General features: G+C 41.2%; 1 protein-coding gene across 9 annotated transcripts in view; it reads right to left on the bottom strand.

The window, feature by feature from the left end:
* Positions 1 to 22251, bottom strand: part of XRCC4 (X-ray repair cross complementing 4) — a 103680-nt gene extending 81429 nt beyond the window's left edge. For 4 of the 9 annotated variants that reach the window (XR_014503089.1, XR_014503090.1, XM_083404272.1 and 1 more), the window contains exons 1-4: positions 22103 to 22242; positions 13712 to 13863; positions 13200 to 13352; positions 8131 to 8321 (exon numbers count right to left, since the gene is read on the bottom strand). Coding sequence is in view for 6 of the 9 variants with exons in the window: in XM_083404272.1 (XP_083260398.1) it covers positions 8131 to 8321; positions 13200 to 13352; positions 13712 to 13742 (375 nt within the window). In the remaining 3 variants the exon portion in view is untranslated. Of the gene's footprint in view, positions 1 to 8130; positions 8322 to 13199; positions 13353 to 13711; positions 13864 to 15106; positions 15360 to 22102 lie in introns of all 9 variants that reach the window. The other 5 variants (XR_014503088.1, XM_083404275.1, XM_083404271.1 and 2 more) reach the window with 4 other exon arrangements.
* Positions 22252 to 22284: the final 33 nt, after the last annotated feature.

Consider the following 22284-nt stretch of genomic DNA (forward strand, 5'->3'; position numbering starts at 1 on the left):
CTAACATCTCAGTGATATCTACAGTGAGCTCGTCCACAGGTGTTCATCTAACCCATTACTGACGCCAGATACCAGATTCACTGAACCACCATCTCACTAAGAGCCACATATTTCTGAAACTGAACTCCAAATCCCTGTCCAGTAAATTGTCCAGTAGATATTAAACAGTGAAAGACAAAATGCATAGCTTTGAGATGGAGTGATAGTCTCTTTGTATTAAGTTCTGGAACTTGCTCAACAGATAAGTGGAAACATTACAAAACAGTGCTCCCTGCTTCCAACTTTGTCAAGTGATCCAGAAAAGTCTGTGGTCACTACTATTCATTATCTAAGTAAAGGTAAAAGACCCCTGGATGGTCAAGTCCAGTCAAAGTAGACTATGGGGTGCGGCACTCATCTCGCTTCAGGCCGAGGGAGCTGGCGTTTGTCCTCAGACAGCTTTCCAGGTCGTGTGGCCAGCATGACTAAACTGCTTCTGGCGCAATGGAACACTGTGACAGAAACCAGAGCACATGGAAATGCCGTTTACCTTCCCACTGCAGTGGTACCTATTTATCTACTTGCACTCGTATGCTTTTGAACTGCTAGGTTGACAGAAGCTGGGACACAGCAATGGATTCAAATTGCTGACCTTTCGATAGGCAACCCCAAGAGGCTCAGTGGTTTAGACCACAGCACCACCCGCTCCCTAACATTCATTATGTAACTGTGCCCATGAACGGAATTACTGGATTGTTAATGAGGAATTCCTGAAAAATGATATATGGGAGACTTTAGGGGAGGTTTTACATTTAACTTCTTTCAGTGATATATAACAGCAACAACATAGCCCTATCGCAAACACTGTTGAGGCTATTGCACCCTTCATCACCCACTAGCTAAGCCATGTAGGATAGCTGGCTCGTATGCATACTTGGGGACAGAAGGGAGGAAAAACCCTGTAAACCAGAAAAAAGTTTTGAAAGCAAATTGGACTCTACTCATGCATCTGAAGAGCTAGGAAATTAGTCCCTGGATCTGAGAATGAAATGGATTTGTCCTGAACACCACCTTGATAAGGCTTATATTAATTATTCATGGAAAACACCAGGTTTTTAATGAGGATTGTAATTGTCATTTGCCAGTTGTAGAGGTTGTTGATATTTGACAATACAGTGGTGCCTCGCAAGACGAAAAGAATCCATTCCGTGAGTCTCTTCGTCTAGCGGTTTTTTCATCTTGCGAAGCAAGCCCATTAGCGGATTAGCACTATTAGCGGTTTAGCGGCTATTAGCGGCTATTAAAGGCTTAAGGGATTAGCGGATTAGCTGCTAAAAGGCTATTAGCAGCTTAGTGCCTTAGAAAAAGGGGGTGGGGAGCGAAAAAAAACCCCAAGGAATCGCAAGACATTTTCGTCTTGCAAAGCAAGCCCATAGCAAATTCGTTTTGCGAAGCACCTCCAAAACGGAAAACCCTTTCGTCTAGCGGGTTTTCCGTCTTGCGAGGCATTCGTCTTGAGGGGCACCACTGTATTCCCAGGACATTATATGCTGGGCCATGCCTATGTACATAGAATCAGGGCCATTTGTTTAATTTAAATCTCATTCTAGTAATGGGAGTCAGAGTTCCAGCTATCAGGAGATTCCTCTAAGTCTTCTTATGAACAAGGTATAGCTTCTCTGCGAATCCAACAAATGGCTACGAAACAAAATATCACTGGTGTAAAACAGTTTTCTTAGATTAGAAATATAGTAAATACTCTTGAAAAGTTTTTAATAGTTTAGGTAGGTAAACAAGATGAACCACAATGTTAATTTACTTCTTCACATGACAGATATTTCATTTATGAAATCTCACTACAAAACATTATGATGGCCACCAGTTTAGATGTTTTTGCAATACAGTACTAGCTAATAACTGTACAAATTTACAAAGGATGGGTCCATCAATGGCTGTAAAGATAAGGCTTGAAGTGCTGCCATAATTTTTGGACTGGAAGCTTGCAGTATACAAGTATTTCAAGAAGCAGCCACTGGAGAAGAGATCTGGATACAACATGGTGAGGAGGAGAATTTTACCCTGCACCTCCACCTTAGAAGCTGCTGTTAGCTGCAGAGACAAAAATGCTAAGGTTCAGGAACTGACGCTGCTAACCATAACTGTGGGGAATTTAAATCAGAGATTTGGCAGAGGGGCAAAGAGCAAAACCGTCTACAGTATAGTGTGGCCAGAATCCAAATAGTCCTGGAATGACTTTTATGATACAAAAAGACCCTGCCTTCTTAAACAGCAGCAGCAGCAGCAAGCAAGCAACAAGCATGGCACTGATTCAAAACTGCCCCCCACCCTTTTATCATTCTCTGTCCTCACAGGGCTTCCCTAGACTCCCATGTTTGTAAGCAAAAAAATAAGTTCTTTTTGAATCCAGCCATAAATATCATAAATATGACAAAATACCCTGTTAACTGTTCCAGTTCCCCTGCTTCTGTTAACTGTTCCGGTTACCCAGCCATGCCCTTGCCAACCATACTCCATTCCAGTCGTCTTTCTACCTGATTTCTGATCCCCTAGACCCCCCAGTCAGCATCTGGTGGCCACTGAGCATGCTCACTGCACAATGGGCTGTTTGGGGAAATTTGCTTTAGAGATTCACTTCCTCTTCCCCATACATATGCACATCTGGGCTCCCCCAAACATGCTGGGTTCCCCAGAGCTTGCACATGGGTGGTCCCGTTTTTGTTACATATGCATTGGCACTCGAGCCTGGCTATCAGAAATAGAAACAATGAGGATTTAATTTTTTGTGCAACCAATAAATTTAAACATTTGCCTTTATGAATGTGAAATGATAGAAATTCACAGTTTGAGCCTGCAGCTGTTTCCATAGTATCTAATAGGGCATGAGTTCCTTCTCTGAAGATGCAGAACACTGGCAAAGGCAAATTGTAGGCAAAACATTTTACGTCCTGTAGGTTTATATTTTTTAAAAAATTAACAATATGAATGATGTGGCAGAGCAGTCACGATGCACTTGATATTCCATAATCATCTCTTTCTTCTCTTTCTCTCTTCCTCCCTCTGTGGAAACCAAGTCTTGTCACCACCCCATGATTTAAAGATTTTCCTCATGACAAGAAGTTATTTTAACTCAGCTGAACAAGTAAATGTAAACACTGACTTGAAATATCAAGAGCTATAATGCCCAGCATGCATCCCAAAACAGGAAAGCACAACTCAGAGCCTTTGGGTCCTTGACATTACCATATGGGAAACTCTGAAATGCACACAAATTCTAGTTGGTGGTGGTGCAGAGGGATATGTGAAAATATACACATGCATATAAGGTGATGCTTTAATCCATTTGAAAATTAAAATTATCCTTCTGTCCTGTGACCTGTATTTTAAGAACACGCTACAAAAAAGATGGACAAGCTGAAACAAATTATGTGGGTTTCTTTCTTCAGCCTAGTAAATCATGTCGTTTTCCGCATGCTGACAGAACTTCATTGACTAAAATTTTAGCAATGTTCTTAGGCGGGGGTGGAGGCAGAAAGAAAATACAATACTTGCCACCTTATTATACAGAAAGGTTTGCTAGCCCTCAAATGCTGCTTATCAAGAGGTCTTTAATCAATTTAATTGCCACCTCCAATGAGAAAGTCTTGCAGGAGTCCCATTTATTTGTTATATGCAGAGAGTTCCTAGCTGAAGTACTTGGAAAGATTTACTTCCAAGTGGTCACCTACTTAGATCAAACAGTAAATCACTGACTCTTGTTATGGTGTTTGTTTAGGTGGCAGCAGTTTAGCTGGCCGAGCCTCAATGGCCCCTTACTGAGTTCTCAGTGTGTGTGGCCCATTTTGCTCTGCAGCTGCTTTGACACACAAGCCCTACTGTGTACCAAGCCTATTGTTATTTTAATGCAATTCTCAACAGTCTAGTTTGCCCTTACCAGTCTAAGAGCGTTTCCAAAGAGCAGCATGTTAAAAACTCTTAAGACAAAAGACAGCTGTCTTAAGAGGCAAAGTCATTAATAATTGGTATTATATAATTTAGTGGCTTCAGATGCAACTAATACAGATCTCTAGTATTTTCTGGTATACGAAAGCCTCATGTCCTTTGACTGAAAGTTCAGTGGACTTAGAACAAAGCATTTCACAGAAACAGAGGCAGTGTTATATACTTGTTCTATTTCTTCATAACATAGTTTAAACCACACAATAATTGATTTGAACATTACTTTTGGCTATCAAACTATTATGAAGTTGTAACATTCTACAGTATAGTAAATCCTTTTCTTCCATGGGAAGAATAATTATTGGTAGCAATAATTTATTAATTCTCTACACTGCACATTAATATCATCTTCTGACAAACATCAAATACAATTTCACAGCATCCCACATATATCTAGGATATCATAATCAGAAAGGCAAAGGAAGTTTTCTTTTGCTCTATTCAGTAAAGTCAAAGAATTAGTATTATTATTTATTGAAGTTATATACCGCCCTATACCCAATACAGTGGTACCTCGGGTTACATACGCTTCAGGTTACAGACTCCGCTAACCCAGAAATAATAGCTCGGGTTAAGAACTTTGCTTCGGGATGAGGACAGAAATCGTGCTCCGGCGGTGCAGCGACAGCAGGAGGCCCCATTAGCTAAAGTGGTGCTTCAGCTTAAGTACAGTTTCAGGTTAAGTACGGACCTCCGGAAGGAATTAAATACTTAACCCGAGGTACCACTGTAGTCTCAGGGTGGTTCACAGAACAAAATCAAAATATAAAACCACAAAACAGGAACCCCCAATTCCTAATCTATTTGAGTCTCATAATGCAAAAAATTAAACTGCCAAAAAAGAAATAAGTTCTATTGGTGCAGCTGTTGGAGATGTAGATTTGAATGTGACTCCAATTGCACATCTCAGTGGGCCTAGTGTTGAAATCAACACTCACAAGACATTGAAGATCAAATTTTAGGAGGACTAGCTTGTATTGTGAATTGACTCGAATGAATTGTACTTCACTAAAACATCATTGCTTGGAAGATTTTTCATGTCTGCCCCATGTGTGGGCTAGCTGTCACAGAATTATAAATTTCTAGGATGCAAAACACCTAATTAGGTCATGAAATGCATTTCAATGCCAATGCAAGACTGCTTCAAGGCGTAGATTTTCCAATGCTTTGTCTAGTTTATTGCAGAATGACTCAAACTAAACTACCACTATTTCCTCCAGCAAGTATTTCCAAAGACATACAGATTTTGCCAACTGTACATGTTCCCCAGTCAACAGCCCTTATTTTCCTTTCCTTTATTTTAACTTATTACATCTAATATAGTAGATAAAATTAACTGGGTTACATTGAAATTTTCAGCTAAAGGAGGCCCATACTGTGTTATGCTCCCCAGACCCCCTTCCTGATTAGTATCGTTATGCAAATTATCCACATGCTTAGTGGGTTAACTTTTAACAACCCTTTTAACAACCCATCACTATTATCCATCCCGTTATGAAAAATGTTAACACTTCAAAAGCACAGATAATGCCACTGGTTAATGTCATCACCACTATACAAGACTGTCCGCCTCAATCATTTCCTTATCTAAATCCCCATCGAGCCATGAAGCTGACTGGGTGGCCTTGGGCAAGCCACTGGGTTGTCATGAAGATAACACACACAAATGACAGAATGCAAATGTGATGAGTAAAAAATAAAATACAAATTAGGTTTTTAAAAAAATTGTTACCCTGGCTTCTCATTCTTGAACACATTTATGTGGAAGCATGGCCTATTTTTATTTCAACTGTGACCAGTGCTGTCCCTGGACCAGGGGAGCTTAACCACAGTAATTCTGGCACAGTTGAAGACAGGAGGGAGACCCTGTTAGTATATCACATCTCTGCTCTGCAACTGGTTGACAATTTTCAACCAAGCCAGGTTCAAGGTGTTGCTATTCATATATAAAGCCCTTAACAGTATGGGACCAGTTTACTTGTGGGATCTTATCTTATCCCATATATGCTCACTTGACTGCTTCAATTTTTGAAACTGGTATTGTTTCAGGTGCCAAATAATAGAAATCAATATTTTAGTCTAGCAGCACCTACACTTTGGACGTCCCTGCCTAATGACATCAGGCAAACACCTTTGCAGTACTCTCTCATGGTTGCTCAAAACATTTTTGTTTAGGAAAGCCTTTCCAGACATATAGAAGTTACATGGGTTTTAATCTTGTTTTCAGCTTATTGTTGGTTCCAATTATTTGTGAACGTTTTTAAAAATATCTCTGTGGCTGTCCTTTACTGAAAATGTTATATGTTATTGTACATGGCTTTATTACTATCAAGTGATAGATAAATTTTGTTGAAATAAATAAATAAAGTCAACAGGACTTATTTCCAATGATGTACACTAAAGAGTGCAGCCTGATCTTATTGCAGTTTTCATGCAATAGGCTTGATGAGCACAGCTTCCCAGGTCTGGTCTGCTTGACTGGTAAGCCACCTTTTGGAACCTACATGGTTCAGTGAGACTAGAACTATGGAAATAGAACTACAGAAAGGAATCTCAGTAGGGACAAATATCAGATTCTGCACTTAGGTTTGAAGAACCAGCTGCACAAATATAAGATGGGAGACACCTGGATTGCCAGTACTACATGTGGAAAGGATCTAGGGAGTCTTAGAAGACCCCAAGCTTAACATGAGTCCAGAGCGTGATGCAACAGGAAAAAAGCTAATGCTATTCTAGGCTGCATCAACAGAAGTAAATTGTCCTGATTAAGGGGACAGTATACTTTATTCTTCCTTGGTCAGACCACACCTGGAGTACTGTGTCCAGTTCTGGGCACCACACTTTAGGAAGGATATGGACAAACTGGAATGTGTGCAGAAGAGGGCGACCAAGATGATCATAGGTCTGGAAACCAAGCTTTATGAGGAACAGTGAAGGGAATTTGATAAGTTTTTCCTGGTAAAGAGACAGAGGAGGGAGGATAGCTATCTTCAAATATCTAAAGGGCTGTTACATGAAGGATGGAGCAAGCTTGTTTTCTCCTGCGCCAGAGGACAGGACCCAAACCAATGACCTCAAGTTACAAAAAAAGTAAATTCTGACTAAACATCAGAAAGAACTTTCTGACAGTAAGTGCTGTTGAACAGTGGAACAGACTCCCGTGAGAGGTGGTGGACTGAGGCCATCTATCACGGATGCTTTAGTTAAGATTTCTGTATTGCAGGGGATTGGACTAGATGACCCTCAAAGTCCCTTCAAACTCTACAATTCTCTGGTGCAGATAGGTAGTTATTTCCTCAAAAAAAGTGCCTATTTCCCCTGAAACAAACATGTATAAGTTTTCCAACATAAAAGTGGAAAGCATAGGGCACTGCTGGGAAGGACAAATAGAAGATGGTAAAACGGCAGATCTTTCTCTCTCTCATACATATCCACAGGTACCACATTGGTGTCTATGGCCTGAGCAGTTGTTTTTAAGTAAAATAATTAGTTGAAGCATTAAGGGACAAAACTACATAACATTAACATCATGTGTAGCTTTGAGTGTGAGTTATTGAAGAAATGTTAATGACTAAAATCCATATAAAAGGTTTACCACCAGGTCTGAAAAAAATTAGAGATCTGGCAAGCCTCTGTTTACCTCATGTGATAAATATTTTTATTTATCAATGCTAGTAACTTACAAGAAACTTCTGTCGTTTTTCAAATCACGCCAGATAGTCTAAAGTGGTAAAGCAATAAATTAAAATAAATTCATTCAAATTATGTTCCCAAGAGGAGGGTAAATACAAAGCTATATTATAATTTAAGCCGTTCCCATAGCTTTCATTGTTGCTGCCTTCATCAGACTATACAGCCTTTTACTCCTTGGGATTCAGACAATAACTCAAACTTAATGTATGTTTAACAAAATGATTTCTTGCTTTACTTCAATTTTGGAATCAAAAATTCAAGGAAATCCTTATACTGATCAAAACAACCTCACAGATCTTACCCATTACAGAATTATTGAAAAATAAAGTTTAAGGAATTGCTGTGCAGTGTCCACTATATTACTGAAGATTAATGGTCTACTATACTGAAACTCTCTTGGGAAAACCATAATGTAACAATTCTTAATAAAGCAATACTTACAGAAACATCTTTCAGATTCTTTTCATAAGAAAAATTGAGGCACTCTCCATCCACTCCTCCTTTAGAAATATCAAAATTGTATTTGTCTGCCAGTCCTCCTTCAAATAACAACACTTTTTTAAGTTCTCCAATGTATTTCTCTCGCTCCATTTCCATTTCAGCAGCTTCCTTGGAAATATCTTCCTCAGGCACTGTTGGAAGATTCCATACACATTTTTGTCAAAATGCAGTTTCTTACAGGATTTCTTCAAAGTACAGAATAAGGCAAGACATGGTTGGTTTTATATTCCATCCCTTATCACATTCTGTAATTTATCAAACACTTTATAGGTCAATTTATTGCTGCTGACTGCTGAAGCAAGTAATTAAAAATCACCACAAGGATTCAAAAGTTTCTAAAGCTAAAGAAATATGAACTGCCTGATGATATCCAGGTAAGGCAAACATAAACCCACTAAAATAAAATGGTTTAGGTGCACATAACTCTGCAAGGATTATAGCCTGAAATCCAGGATTCGAACCAAACCTCACAGGATTAGAGGACCTTTCTAGAGAGCTCAGTAGTATTTGAATCAGCTCTCCTCTTTAATGCTCCTTATCTTCTTCTTTTTAACCTTTACAACTCAATTTAGTTTTTGCTCGCCCCATCTGAAGTTACGCTATGATTTCAAAGCCCATTTCACAATCCTATGTTAAGGAAAGCATCAAACCAAAACATGTGGATGATTTTAAGAGTAAACAAGTACGCACTTTGGCATTGGTCTTGATAGTGTAAGCTCAACATTTCTACTTAGAAGTAAACACTACGGGCTTAGTAAACATATGCCTGGGATCAGATAATTTGATATCTCCCTTTTATATTCCACTGCAATGTATTTTAATGTTATTATTCAATTATTTTTTGTGCTCCTTTTCTTTCTTAACTCTTACACTCAACCAAATTCACAAATAAAGTTAGGTTTAGTTCAACAGGTCTTCCAACACCAGCATGTACCGCCACCCAGATTTCAACACTAATCCATTTAAGAGCCATCCTGCACATTTATTGATCCTTGTAGTGAGCCATTTCTCCATGGTGACACCCTGCACATTCCATTAATATGTATCACCCCTCTTCTTAATGACTAGGAGTCAGGGCCAGTATCAGCACCCAACACCCTTGGGCAACTGCTGAGGCCTCAGCCCCACAGCAGAGTCGAGTGCCAGTATCTGGTCCAAGCTCCCCTTTAAAACATCTCACCTGACAGTCGGATCAACTGCCATATTAATTCCCCAGCTCAGACATCTAGCTGTCAAATTCATCTCATATAATGCTCCTACATAGCAGGGGTGGCCAACTCCCAAGAGACTGCAATCTACTCACAGAATTAAAAACTAGCAGTGATCTACCCCCATTTGGGGGGTTCAGGTCAAAGTTGTTGAGCTTTTTTAATGGAGGAGGAGAGCCACATTTTGGGGGAGTTCAAAGTTTAGCTGTTGGCCATTTTTAGGGAGAAAGGGGGACAGCCACTCACCAACAGATTGCTGGGGAAACAAACAGCCTCACTAAACTCTGTACAGTGGTACCTCGGGTTAAGTATTTAATTCGTTCCGGAGGTCCGTTCTTAACCTGAAACTGTTCTTAACCTGAAGCACCACTTTAGCTAATGGGGCCTCCTGCTGCTGCTGCACTGCCGGAGCACGATTTCTGTTCTCATCCTGAAGCAAAGTTCTTAACCTGAGGTATTATTTCTGGGTTAGCGGAGTCTGTAACCTGAAGCGTATGTAACCCGAGGTACCACTGTATTCCATATTCCGTTCTGCAGATTGTGCAACAATGGAGGATGGAGCTTTACCAGCGCTAAGGAAAGGGACCCAACGAACCTCCCGGGGGTCTACCAGTAGATCGTGATCGACCTGTTGGACATCCCTGCTATATAGCATCACTCTGGGGCATTGTGGGAAATTGTAATGGTGGTTAGACTGAGCTGCCAAGTGCTGTTTGTAATACAGCGGCCAGGTAAACCCAACAGGGCCAATTGACAAATGAAGAGGCTCCTCAAAGGATGCATTGTCCACAGTGTTAGAAACTGAGATACAAAAGCAAGGAGCTAAATGGCACCTTAAACCTAGGCTATGGGTACAACAACAGAATGTCTAGAAGTGCTTTAAATACAGTGGTACCTCGCAAGACGAATGCCTCAGAAGACGAAAAACTCGCAAGACGAAAGAGTTTTTAGTTTTCTGAGTTGCTTCGCAAGACGGATTTCCCTATGGGCTTGCTTCGCAAGACGAACCGTCAATACACAGTGCTGCTTCGCAAGAAGAAAAAACTCGCAGAACGAAAAAACTCGCAGAACGAATTAATTTCGTCTTGCGAGGCACCACTGTAACAAGAATACAAAACTGAAAATGAACGAACTGCAGCTAAAATATTATGTTCATTTTTCATATGGTCTAGTTCTTCCCATGCCCACCCCCTAATATTCTTAAGAGGGTCTCTTCTCCAGTCTTCATGGAATAACTGGAAGTGGGGAGGCAGAAAAAAGTCCTCCTTTCCTTCCACTCTGCAGTTTTAATCTGAAATCTTAGGCGCAGTACTGTGCCCAGAGCTCAAAAATTGCTCATGCTAATGAAATTCTCTGTCACAAAATGCGCCTAGAACAATGGGAGTTTTGAACACTGTTTGTCCAGGGCCATCTGACACCTGGTAAAAATTTCTGTTTTAATAAGCATCCATAGTTGTTATGGAATTTTTCAATGGCTAAGTATTAATTAGGAAGATTAAATTTGTTTGTTTTATGTACGTAAATTTGCTTTTTTTCTTTCTTTTTTCTGTATTTTCTTCTTTCTTAATTGTTTTTTCTTTAATTTTCTTTTTGTAGTATGAGATTGTAAATTCTTTGTAAAAGTGTGTAATTTAAATTAATAAAGATTATTTTTTTAAAAGAAAATTTTCAATGGCATCTGTAATTCCCACAACAGTTTTGCAGAGCAATACTATGGAGTACAATCAAGCATGAAAAGGAACCATGGGAAAATGGCTCACAATGAAAGATAATGTGTAGATTATTGATGTCCATTAATCATTGGGAGGGTGACAAGCATTAGGATTTAGCAACTTGCACCCACCCAAGTATGATGATCACCAGAACAATTGCTTCCCACACTTGGGAGCACAAAACAGGCATAAAGAAAGGACCCGCAAACAGACTTACTTTACATACACATATGTGTAATACTCTTCCTGCCAACAAGCTCTACAAGGTCACTTCAAATACTCGACATTTCGTAAACCACTTAATCTCTAAAGCTATATATGCAGAACAATCATTTATATCCAGGCATGAACCAATAAGACATTTGAGATTTCTCTTCTGTGTCACCCCATGAGTCAAGCCACTGCTCAGTTTAAAAGGAGATTGCCCTGCCAACTCTGGGTAATTCAGTGATGAAAACCTAAAAAGAACACCATGGCTCTCCCTCCGTTTCCCTACACACACTAGTTCCATTGGACTGCAACCTGAATGGGACAATGGCAGAAGTGATCATTAGGAGCTGTGGGGGCTGCAAAGGGTCAGCAGTATGCTGATGACACACAGCTCCACATCTTCATAGCACCTGAGTCAGGAAAGGCTATGCAATATCTAGTCCACTTCCTGGATATAACAGTAGACTAAATGAGGGCCAATAAACTAAGTTTGAATCCTTGGCAGATGCAGGCACTGCGGGTGGGTGGTTCCCATGTCCAGGAAATTGGTTGGTTGTCTGTTCTGGACAGGGCTGCATGCTTTCTGAAAGGTTTGCAGTATGTGGCTGCTCAAGGATCCATCTGTGTTGTTGGAGGCTTGGGTAGCTGCAGTAGCTAGAAGTGCCTCCAACCACCTACTGTCCTGATCCCCTGGCCTACCTAGTGGCAAGTCAGTATATAAAGTCCAAAGCTCAAAGACCAGGGGTCAAGCCACACAAGCAAGGTCCAAGGTCCAGAAATGCAGTCCAGGGTCAATCCAAGTAACCAAATCTGAAGTCCAACGGTCAGGATACAGTCCAGAGTCAAACCCAAGGTGCAGTCCAACAGCATCCAAGTCAAGGTCTACCAACATGGGCAGCTGAATAGACGCTGCCTCTCAGCTCTGCTTCTCTTTTGTACTTTGCATGTTGATTGCAGTATCTGGATGATGAGGCTTGTGATCCTCACCTGTTCCAAGGCTCCTCCAGCTGCAAAATCACACACCTCCTCCCAGAACTAGTGAGCCTCACCTAGTGAGCTAGGAAGATGGGTCATGGGCACTTGCCTGCCTTAGCTTCCTAGAGTGGCACTTCCGCTGCTCCCTATGCCTCAGAGTCTGCCAAGTTCATGGAGGCAGTGGCTTCTCTGCCTCTGGTGATGGGTCCTGCTGCTCTGGTTCTGGTGCACTGACTCCCATCCCCCTCGCCATCCTCCACTATCCTGTGAGTATTTCCTTCCCTATTCCTTGCTTGCCCTGATGTGTCCCAATCTTGGCTACGCCCCTCACTGGGATCCGCTTCCTCCTCCCCGTCATCTCGCCAGTTCATGACACCTACTGCTGGTACACCAACCATGGGTATTCTTCAACAGGGGTAGCGTGACTGTAGTGTATCATGGATTGGCAAGCAATGCACTCTATGTAGGGCTACCCTTGAACTTGTCTCAACAGCAAAATGCTGTGGCCAGACTGTACCATCAGCACTGTGGTCAGACTACCGAAAACTGTAGTACTTAAACTCTTGCATTGACCATCTATATGGCACCAGGTCAAGTTCAAGATTCTGGCATTAATTTACAAGGCCCTTAACAACTTTGGTCCAGGATACCTTAAGGCCCACTTGATACCTTATATCCTGGCTGGCTGCTGAGGTTTTCAGGAAAGTCACTGTTTGTGGCTTAGCCTTATAGTTCAACACTATAAGTTCTGAAGTTTTGCTTATGCATTTGAGGCCTGACTATGAAGAATCTGGGGAAAGTCTCATTTCACATGTACCATTCTGTGCACTTGTTGCAGAAAAGTGAGACAGAAATCCTTGAAATAAATCATTACATAAATAAATAGCATCTGATCATACATCACCTTTCCCAGTCCAAGCTGATAGGCCATCACTGAGTACTACATCAAAACCGGCGCCCAAATCTTTTTGCCACGCTATCTGAAGAAAATAAGTTGTGCCTGGATCAGAAACAGGGCAGATGCGAACAACTTTCTTCTCCATTGTTCTCCAAAAGGCTGTTTAGGAAAATTGAGAGATGGAGGGGGGGCGGCGGAGAGAAACAATATATAACTTAAATCTATTCCCAGTTCAATGAAGAGGAACAAAATATGAAATTGGCAAGCTATGCTAACCACAGCCCTGTGAATTAATACAGATAATGTTTCAATTTCTCTATGGGACCAAATAATTTAAGCTTCCTTTATTTGTCCTGTAGGAATTTAAAATCTAATACACAAAACCTGCATGGCCTCCATAACCTGAAAGAGACTGTACTATACTTTAGAGTAAATATTCAAGTGGGGTGGGAGTACTAAATATAGTTCACTTGAGCCAACAAGTGGAGGAAGAGGGACCTTTGTGTCAGGATTCTTACCTCTCCCAAAGCTAAGCACAACTATACACATGTGCGCAAACCCATAGGCAGTGGTCACTGCTGTTCACATGCATCCCTGGATCTAAGTCAACAAAGCCTTCTGCTCTTGAGCAATGGAGAAGTTCAGCTCCAAATGTTAACTTAGAAAACAGCTGCATTGTAATAAAAAGAAAAAGAAAAAAAGTGAGGAGCAATTCACTTAAAATAATGCTGAGGGGACCTAAAGACTATAACCATAACAAAAATCACAACTGGAACTCATCAACTGGAAAAGCATGTTTGAATTCTAGGTGAAAAATCAGTCTTCTACTCTTGATTGAGCATGAATACCCAGAGTAACCAATGCAAAGCTTAAAAGGCTTCTAGTAATTACACATAAGTTCCTTGTTTATTTCATTTATTTAAAAGTTTTTTATCAACTAAAGAAGCAGTGTAGATAAAGGGGCAAATGGGGGGGGGGGAGCTTTTGATAGAAGATTATGGTTAAGCAAAGAAACACCCAAGATAATTTGACACAACCCACCCTGTAAGAATTCACCACACCAGCTCATTTCAGGCCTGTCAGAAACTAATCTAGGCTACAGAATGCAATGATATCATCTTCAGTGCATGCCAAACCTAGAGGCATCTGTCGATCAGGTCCCCTCTCTCATTCCACAGAGACATCAAGGATCTGATTCACTGTGGAAGTCACAGTTTGCACTGGGATGCCGATGATGCAGATGGCCTTAGAGCCCGCAGGGCCCAGACAGTATGGGGGCAGGAAGGAGGGGGAATACAAACTTATAACACAGGTCCCCTTCAGTGCACATCATCCACATTACAACCATATTTCAGCATTTGTTCCTAAAACACCCAGTAGCCTATTGTAATGCTTGTGAATTCTTCTGAAAATGTTTAAATAAACAATTAAAAACAGTTTGCTTCTATTTGTTACTGAAAGAAAAACACACATTAAAAACTTCACAAGTTCTTAAAAGCAGCTTTTGCAAATTTCTGATATGACAGCCAGTTGAATAATAACTGTTGGGATTTTACTTTTACAACAATATCACTGTTTAATTAAAGCAGACTGTTAAAACCCAAATATTTTCTAGCACTACCTCATTTAGACGCTATTGTAAATAAGACCCATTTTTAATCCTATGATAAACATCTCTCAGCCAGTAATAGCCAGATCGGGAGGAGTATCCTGGAATGCCTTTAAAGATTCAATAAAGCTGCTTCTGTAGTCTGAAGATACTTGCCATCTCTGGAAAATTAAAGCACTCAGTCTCTATGTCCCTTCATTAATACAAAGAAACGCTTTAGGGAAACTGATTGATTATAGCAACAGGAAAGCCAGCATTTTTTTCCTAAGGGTTTGAAGAATCATATTACATATCAACACCTCACCATATAACTGCTAAGGAAGAAAGATTGGCTTGCAGGTGGGAAGCACAGAGTTCCACCCCAATTTGTACATCACTGGCTGTATTGAAAGCATCAGACAGTTGACGATTGAGCTGCTCCTCTTTAGTACTTTGTGTCTTTTAGTGTTGGCATCTATGATCTTTATTAGGCAATGCTTCCTTCTGGGTAAGAATCAGCTGTTGGCTGGCATGTAATTAGTTGGAGTCTACTCCACAAACAATGACAGTCCACATTCCTGATGAATAAACAAGACACTTTTAAAAAAATTAGTAGACAAATGATTTTGTACACTGCTTTGGACAGCACTCAGGCACAATACAGAAGCCAATTTTTAGGTTTCCTTCACTGTTCCACAGAGTGTCATTTATACTTCGACTCCAGCTTTTTCTTTCTGGCTTACACAACTGTCTTTTGAGAGAGTGATTGAGGGAGAAAGGTTGCAGCAGCAGGTGTCTCAAACCTCCGCTATTATACTTTGGGAACATGCAGATCTAAAAGAAAAAATATTACAATTCTTGAGCAATTACATTTACAGCTTGATCCTGTCCACATGGCACATAGCCTTAGCTGATCTTGTTTCAAGAAACACATGAGCAGTGGTGGAGGCTTGTCCGTAAGGGCTGCCCGTTAGCCCCAATCTGCCTCAACCAACCTCCATCTGCCTGTCCACTTACTTGCAACCAATGTACAGTGCACTTCTAACTAGCTTTCTCCACAGCTCATTTTGCCCTGGGAGGAAAAGGAGCAAAGCTGTGCCCCTCTCATTGGCTTATCAAACGAGGCTTCCTTCTGCTAGCCTTAGAGCTTGGGCCTGGCTGGGACCTCTTGTGGATCGGGGCAAAGAAACACATCTTGACTCCCCTCTACAGTTTGGTCCCTCCTTGTAAACCAATATTTCAACCCAATGCCAAAAAAAATCTGCCAACTTTTCTGGTCTATTCTGTATGACAGCAGAGCGTTTCCATGCCAAAATGTGCTGTGTCGTCATTATTCTGCGTGGTACCTCTGGTCAAGAACTTAATTCGTTCCAGAGGTCTGTTCTTAACCTGAAACCGTTCTTAACCTGAGGTACCACTTTAGCTAATGGGGCCTCCCGCTGCCACCACACTGCCAGCGCATGATTTCTGTTCTCATCCTGAGGTAAAATTCTTAACCCGAGGTTAGCAGAGTCGGTAACCTGAAATGTCTGTAACCTGAGGTGTTTATAACCCGAGGTACCACTGTAATTATTTTTGAAGCAGCAGGCAAAATTCTTGCAAACCTTCTATCACACAGGAGCCCCACAACCATTTACTCATTCCTGCAGTCAGGATGTTTGAAAAAAAACTGTTTTCCCATCACTCCTGAGGGAATTCATAGCAAGAATCTCTGTTACAGTTGCTATTGTGGCGTGCGCACATGCACACACACACCATCTACCCCAAAAACTATTCTCTACAGGTACTCCCTGACCACCATCAGTCAAACAGTGTGCCTCCTTCCATCTTAGAAGAGCAGAACTCTACCCAATAGGATGTTCACAGTCCTACCTCCACACAGCAATGAAGAGCAAGGAAAGCAATGTCCCACTGGGACTAATGCTAGCTGGGACTGGAGGAAGTACTAGCAAACCTAGGGAATCATTAGTTCTTTGATCCCAATGCTGACTGCATCTCCTTTCTAAAAGGCAGGAGATTCAGCTGAACAACATGCTGTTGCTGAGTTATGGGCCAGAACTAAACATGCTCAGTAGAAGACAAGCCAGGCAGAAGATTTGCGTATGTTCTAGGTGGCAAGGAAACATGAGCATCTCAAACTTGCAAGTCAAGCCTTTAAAGTTTTAATTTGCTTTTACAGGTTAAATTTATATGAACAGAAATGGTCACTGATGGCTGCAACAAAACAAAGCAATGCTTAAGCTAGCTTTCTGGAACTTAGCTAATGTAAACCAGAACAAGTCATGGTACTCTTGACTTTATGGAAGAATAGCCATTGCTATGTTCCTCCCATCAAGCTAAAAACTCAGAAAATATATAATTAAGCAGCAACTTGTTTAATCTCATAACTAATCAGTTATGATTTCTTCTTGTTAGAACAATATAACATTGGATTGCATCCAGCGTTAGTTCTACTTAGAGTAACCCTATTGAAATCAATAGGCATGACTAACTTTGGCACAATTAATAGGCACAACCAACTCTGAGCAAACCTTACTTACACATAACCTATTATGGGTTGCTACTGTATTTTTAAAAAAACCATAAGTACTTTATAGTTCTGTTGACTTCAAAATAAGTTTTCATAAGATGATTACATTTTTCAAGCTGAAATCAATGGAACTGGAATTTCACTAACTCTGGCTGGATTGTGCCATGATTTTTAAAACCATGTTCTAATGTGAGCTGCATCAGACACACAGCTTGATCCACAAAGCAAACAAATGAAATGAACTTTAGGGGGGGGGGGGAGTGCAATGAGCCCATTAGAATATTACTCAACTCAACATCAGTAGTAGAGTTATCAAAATGGTATTACAACATTTAGATATTTTACTGAAGTTTGCACACAATGGACTGATTAAGTTAGCTGCATTTAGTTACCACTGAAAACGGGACTAGTTTGCCCCATTGATTTCAAATGGGAACATATTAACTAAGCCTGTATATTACAACAAAACAGTAAAGAAACATAGACAACTCTATGTAGTGATGTATTTCCTATGTTTTCTGCTTTCTTTTGCCAAAATGTCTCAGAGGAAGTCTACATTTCACATTCTCAGGTCATTTATTTTATTCTCCAATAAAGGAAACACATTCTTCATTTCTGAGAGTGGATGGTGGACCTAAAGTAATATTTTTTGTAAACATTATTATTGTATATCATTTCCCCCAAACATGGACACAGTAAACATCAGTCCTCCAGTGCATTTCATTTTGGATCTACTGACAGCAACCAAAGCCAACATTATCGAAGACTCAAATGCAGGCATAATCAGTTTCCTGCCACCTGTGGATGGGACTGAATTTGGCCTTCGTCCTCATAACCACATGAGGCTTCTGGATCATTTCAAATAATATTCAGCTAAACACTCAACATGGAGCCTCTACTGACAACTCAACTTGCCATATAAATGAAGCATAATTAACATTAAAAACAAAATAAAATGTAATGAACAAATTTCAAGTATAGTCTAAATCACTACATAGCTTAAGCATTAATGTTACCAAAAAGGAGAAAAAATAATTTAGTGAGAGCAAGTTAGGGGCCAGGACTTGCCATTGTGCCTCTGCTCTCCATAGTCTGCTGGTGCTGGGAGAGGAATAAAAGCATTTCAAATAGTCAAGATTACCCTGCTATTTTGGATGTTCACGTATTCCTCTCACCAGAGAACATGACCACTACCAACTTAATATATAAACACTGTTCCTGAAGGTCCCAAATCAATTATATCTCATATTAAAGGACTATCTGAACTAAATCAAAGTGTACAGCAGGGAGAGGGGAAGTTTAGGGAACTGGGCGATCCAATCCCTTGCTTCATACTACCAACCTGGATCGCTGCAAGTACATATCAAATCTTCAATTTACATAATTCCACTTTGTATCCATAAAGGAAAACAGCTGAGATGACAGAAACTATTTAAAGTACTGGTGTCATTCATGAGTGAAGCAGGCGTGGGTGGGCAAGGGGGCAGCTGGCCCCACCCCAATCAAGTAAAACAATAGAAATACTTAACTAATGGATCAATCACATCAGTTCTGCACCCCTAACAAAAGTCTTGCCCTCCCCCAACAAAAATCCTGGCTACACCCATGTTGTCATCACACAGATAAAATTGTTGCAGACAACTTCCATGCTCAGAACACCTTACCAAACCTGGCTTAGGAGTTTGGACAGCCAAAACAATCATAAGACTATGATTGCACACAGCTAGTCACACAAGACCTTGTGTTCTGGTCTGGCCCAGATTTGGGTGAACTATGTGTTTCCAGAAGAGCATGGAGCTGGCTTGCACCTCTTGCCATGAATTCATTTGCAGAGCTGGGAGACACGAGTAGAACAATCTGCTGCCAGACTGCTGAACTCTCTATATTTTTCAACCAGTTCTACCAAACCTTCTAGCTCTGGCCTTGTTGACGCTCAGAATAAGGAACTGACATAGGCTACTGACACAATTACTCTGAGGAATTAAGGTTAATCAAGTTGCAGGAACAAATCAGAACACAAAAGTCTGGACGTGTCCAAAATTGCTGGCCCATGTCCCATGTGGTGAGCTACACAACTGCAACCTCTCAGGGAAGACACTTCCAACCTTGCATGGTTCCACCCACTCAGATTTGCCATTGGATTTTAGGCAGAAAGGTGTTATATAAGGACTTTTCTAGCTAATCCTTGGTTAAGTAATGAAGTTTACACAAGCTCCAGTGTCTCTTACATTTCTGGGCTCCCTCCATGGTCCCAATTCCTACTCTCTGGTTTGTCCTCTGATCCCAATTAGTCTATGCTTCTAGCTAGTTATCTTTTGCTGCCTCCTTGTTGTCTTTAGATCCTAGTTCTCAGTTCCAAGGTACTGACACTCTTGAGCAAACAACCCAGTTCTGACAGGAGAACTCTGGACAAACATAATATAGAGTTTATTTGAAAGACTGTGGTGTGATGATAAAGAGATCCTCCTTCTCTGCCATCACTGCAACTATGGAATGTTGTGCAGTAGAGCTATTGTTCAGTCTGGAAATGGCTATCACAGTCATTTCTCCTCATACCTGACAGCCTGCTGTAACATAATTGTTGTATGTTTGCAGATAAAGTTGCTCACATCCATTCAAACTTGTTATTGTTGGGTCAAGAGTTATGTCTGAGATGTTCGTGTCACCCACTTATCTCAATTGCTTGGATCAGTTCCAGTTATAATTAACTGAGGATGTTGACAGGGTGCTTGGAAAAGTCCATTCAACCACAATTGATCCTTGCTTTTTATGGCTTATTAAAGCTAGCTAGAAAACACAGGCCCCTATTGTGAACAAGGTAGTTAATTAATAGTATTTATTAAAACATTTTAACATTTTATCCCATCTTTCAATAATGCTAATAATACCTTGTGCAAGAGTGACACAAAAGAGTGTTATGGCAAGCCTTCCTTGCTGAAAACGGTGTCCTCCAAGCCAGTAGATTTGGGGAACTACTACCTGGAACCCCTCGAAATACATTTTTTAAAAAGATAGTTAAGCACATTGTGTTTGATCAACTCCAGGCATTCCTGGGTGATAAGCTATTCTAGACCAAGTCAGAATAGCCAACATGGTGCACTCTAGTTGCTGCTGGGTTACTACTGCTATCAGCCTCTGTCAGCATGGCCAATGGTCAGATAGGAGTTGAAGTCCAACAATGGTCACATCCACACCATACAATTAAAGTACTCTTATACCACTTTAACAGTCACCACACTCCACAAAGGATCCTGGGATATGTAGCTTGTTAAGGTTGCCAAGAGTTGTTAGGAGGGCCCCCTCACAGTGCTACAATTACAAGCACTCTTAACAAAAATAGAAGTCATACAAGGGCACTCTCTCTGAAAATAGTTATTTAATAGCTTCTCTTTTTTTCATAGCTGGGCAGAGAAGCAATGAATGCAATTGGCAACTTAAAAGCCAGTGAAGTGATTATTATGGATTCCTTGGGTCCCATTAAATGGTTAGTTTCACTGTGGTATAAAAAAAAATTAAACATAATTTTTACTTCAGGTCAAAACTCTAGGTCCTAGTAGGAACAAAACTGGGGTGTTCAGAAAGATGATTGGAAAAAGCTCTAGTCCAAGGTTCCAAACAGATCTCTTTTGGCTCAAACTAGGGAACTCTCCCTGAAAATACAGCAACTTCCCATTTGCAAGCATTAAAGTAACACGTGATAACACCCCCCACCCCACCCCCGTTTTCAGCACTGCAGGGGGGTTGGGGTGGAAGGGGGCTGGGCAGGCTTGTGTGTGTTCTGCTGGCACACGTGGTGCCTCAGATAGAACCCCTGCATACAAGGGGAGTTGCCATTTGGTCCAACTTCATTTCATATACAAATACAGCAGCTCAGAAGCACAGATCTATGCAAGTGTCTGGATTTAGTACAGCCAAAGGTGTTTTTAAAAACAAAAACAAAAAACCATCTTTTTAAATAAATAGTTTTCAGCTTTTTATTATCATTTAGACCATGGACCAACTAAGTTGTCTTGAACTACATTGGGGCAGGCAAAAGTCAGGTCAGGATGTACTGACAGGTCATTGGGTGGCTTTCTGGTTCCCAATTGCAAAAACAACGTTGTAATGTTAGGCTGCTGAAATTAAGAAAGTAAGCAAACAGCAGACCTTTTTTTGCGTGAAAGGCCCGTGAACCCGCTTCAGTCCTGGTACCCAACGCCAATTCTTAAAAACTGTGTTCGGAGCAACTTTGCAGCACCTACTAGGTCTGGGGGCTTCTCGTAAAAAAAAACCCCACCAAAGCATATAGGATGACTTATTTCCGATTTCGACGAACTACTTTTCACAAAGATCATCTAAGCAGAGTGTGGCTTGTCAGTTCAAGACTCTCTAGCGCAGCCTTGGGCACCCTCCAGATGCTTTCGGACTACAACTCCCATCAGCCCCTGTAAGCAACGTGTGAGGAGCACCCAAAACAAAACGCCTAATTCTCGTACAGGAAATACAGTATAAGTGCCCAGAATGGAGTATCTCCTCCCTGATGCAGAAAGAGAGCAAGGAAGAGGCGCGGGGCGGATAGGACTCTTTAGGGTTCAGTCCTGACCACTATGCCGCCCAAGAAGTGAGTTCTATAGGGAGAGCGGGGTTTACTCCTGTGTAAGCGGGCACAGAATTGCACTGCTGGCAAAAGACGTGTTTCTTCTCTCCCGCCCGCTCCTTCAACGCGCCCCTTGGAAGGAACTTCCTCGCTTCCAACCCCACACATTCGGCCCCCCGCCCCCGGCTCTGCTCCTTGCCCTTCACTTTGCCTACCTCACACCGCATTGAAAACTGCCACTTCCGGCTTCTATAACCAATAATACCTCCCCCCTTTCTCTGTGTGTCGGTTGAAAGTGCCCCGCCTCCTCCTTTCTCTTTAGCCAACGGGAAGCCAGCGCCTTTCCCCAGTTTCGGCCCCTCCAACCCCCTCGAGCGCTGCCCGTCCCACACACTTC

Source organism: Podarcis tiliguerta, assembly GCF_965153285.1.
Source record: "Podarcis tiliguerta genome assembly, chromosome: 11".
Taxonomy (NCBI): domain Eukaryota; kingdom Metazoa; phylum Chordata; class Lepidosauria; order Squamata; family Lacertidae; genus Podarcis; species Podarcis tiliguerta.